This window comes from Gymnoscopelus microlampas (genome assembly GCF_963454915.1).
Source record: "Gymnoscopelus microlampas genome assembly, contig: SCAFFOLD_120, whole genome shotgun sequence".
In the NCBI taxonomy this organism is placed as follows: Eukaryota; Metazoa; Chordata; class Actinopteri; order Myctophiformes; family Myctophidae; genus Gymnoscopelus; species Gymnoscopelus microlampas.
Genome location: NW_028155579.1, coordinates 15,001 through 17,500, shown reverse-complemented (window position 1 = coordinate 17,500; position 2,500 = coordinate 15,001). Strand labels below are relative to the sequence as shown.

Genomic DNA, 2,500 nt, shown 5'->3' with positions numbered 1-2,500 from the left:
ACCAGTGGTCCGGGGACCACCAGTGGTCCTTGAGGGGGTTCCAGGGGGTCCCCAGCCAAATGAATAGTTAGCTACCAAATTGACCCTTATATGTCTGTAACTCTGAGAGTGTACAAATGGAACCAAATGGACCCTAACGGGTCCATTTGGTTCCATTTGTACACTCTCAGAGTTAAATGAACATTGATGATGATGATACAGTGTAGACTGGGACCCCCAATAAATCTAAATGCTTGAGTCCCTGGCATATCTTTTCAAATGGGTCCATGGGCTAATATTTCTCAATTTGGGGGTCCTTGATGCGAAAAGGGTTGAAAACCACTGATGTAGAGGGCTACTATATTTCCACACTCACTCCAGAGGGACACACATCTTGTCTCCATATTTTACCTTTTTTTTTTAATTATTGCCTTGCTTCGTCATCCCAGTATGTCACACAAAAGTAGCCAAAATAGCCGATCTACGACCTCAAAACGCGTCGCGAGGTTTACATGTGCTATATTTTAGCTACTTTTGGAATTGGAATCCTGAATTGTCTTTTTTGCTAAATTGGAATCCTGAAAAGTAACATTTTTATAACATCTCAAATGCATTTAGTTATACTTAAAGTTGTACAGTGCACATTTTAAAAAAAAAACGATTTTTAGCAGCCTCTGCTGGTCATTACCGTCACTGCAGGCCGTTCGTTTATTACTGCGTTACCCAGAATTCCATTCGTTTTCGCCCGGAAGACGGAAGTGTTTCAAAAAGCGTTCTTTTAATTGTTTTATACGATCTGTGGATCGTTTCTCTTAGCCAGTGGAGCTTTAGTTACCGTGAGCTGTGTTTTCTTTTACTGTTGTTTTTCGTTCTTCAAATCATACAATCTCTTAAAATCAGCGTGAGTTTCCTTTTTGTTATTAGCGCGGTAGTTACATTTTCCGGCCAGATGACGTCATTTTTGCGGGAATGTCAACCTCGACAGCGTTCAATAGAAAATATATAAATAAAAGGCTTTCGGGGGTGAAATTCACGGAGTGGGTGTTGTGAAACATTTGCCACTCACAAAATATATACAATTTAACTTTAGTTTTATTGAAAAAGTTACCTAGTATTACTTTAAGTTAACTTTATGGACTTAAATACAAGTACATTGGACATGCGGGCCGCATTAAGTGAAGGTGGGGGCCGCATGTGGCCCCCGGGCCGCCAGTTGCCCGTGTATGAAATAGACAGAGCATTTCCCCATTCCATTCTTACGAAGGGAGTCAACGCTATAGTGTCGTCACTCTCATATTAGAGGACGCTGGTCTCACCCAACCCTGTGATTATTGATGATCTGGTTCACCTGTTAGTGCTCCAGCCTGTCGTGTGTGAATTGACTTTCAGTTCACCTGTGTTGAGTTAGTCCCTGTGTGATGTAGGGACTCCCTCTTTAGATAGCTACGTCTTTATTTACACCATTCTTTCAAATATGCTTCAACATGGGAACGATTATGCAAAAAGAATGTTGTGATTGATTATGTAATAATTGAGTGAAGTCCTTTCCCTGAATGTCACCACTGTCTCTTTGTACCCAATCTGGGAACCCATCGCCAAATAAAAAGGAAAAACAGCGCCCTCTGCTGTTTTTTACTCTTTCACTTGGCTCTGGGGTTTTGGTCTGCCCTCAGCGCTTCACTTCCGGTGGTGCGACTATGTTTTCATTCCCACTAACAATATTTCTACACAGAACACTAACACCACTTCTCCCAGAGAACATGGATGGTTTTGGTTATAAGCCCACTTGTTTCTATGATGAAAGAGTAAGTTAAAATGTGAATATCTTTCTGTGGTTTTGTCTGCTCCGAGGACGCTATAGAGCGTGCCAACGCGTCGTCACCACGGGGGGCGTTGGCATTGGGCGTGGCATTGGGCAATGTTAAGTCAACCTGGTTTTTATCCCTCAAAGATGTCCGCCGCTACCAAAAGACACTTGTTGACGCCCCTTTCAGGAATTTTGGCACGCTCTATAGTTAAATGAGTTTTGGCCTGCTTCCTGATCTGAAGGCACGCCCACTTGTAGGCCAGTGCGTACACATTATGACGAACCCCCCCCCCGACAGATTCAAGCGGAGACCAGAATCTGTTCTTGAGAGATTAGTTTGTACCAAAACCTCCTCTATTTGTGACACATTTGTGTTTGAACTCGCCAACTAATGCTATATCTGTCCTTCCATTCCGTGTGTGTGTGTGTGTGTGTGTGTGTGTGTGTGTGTGTGTGTGTGTGTGTGTGTGTGTGTGTGTGTGTGTGTGTGTGTGTGTGTGTGTGTGTGTGTGTGTGTGTGTGGAATAGCTCCCATCGCCGCAGGAACGGGTCCTAACTTCTCATTGGCCGACCTGGATAGCTCCTCCTACTACAGTATGAGTCCTGGAGCCATGAGACGACCTTTGCCCTCGACCTCCTCTAGGTAATACACACTCACACAATATACACACATAATACCTTTACACTCTCACACAATATACACACACAATACTA

The 2,500-nt window shown here is 43.4% G+C and overlaps 1 protein-coding gene across 1 annotated transcript in view; it reads left to right on the top strand.

Moving 5' to 3' along the window:
- Positions 1-2,500, top strand: part of LOC311041381 (nuclear factor 1 A-type-like) — a gene marked incomplete at both ends in the record, with an annotated part of 31,898 nt that overhangs the window by 17,561 nt on the left and 11,837 nt on the right. Inside the window, one exon of the mRNA XM_084086292.1 lies at positions 2,315-2,429. Within this exon, the coding sequence (XP_083942418.1) occupies positions 2,315-2,429 (115 nt within the window). The remainder of the gene's footprint in view (positions 1-2,314; positions 2,430-2,500) is intronic.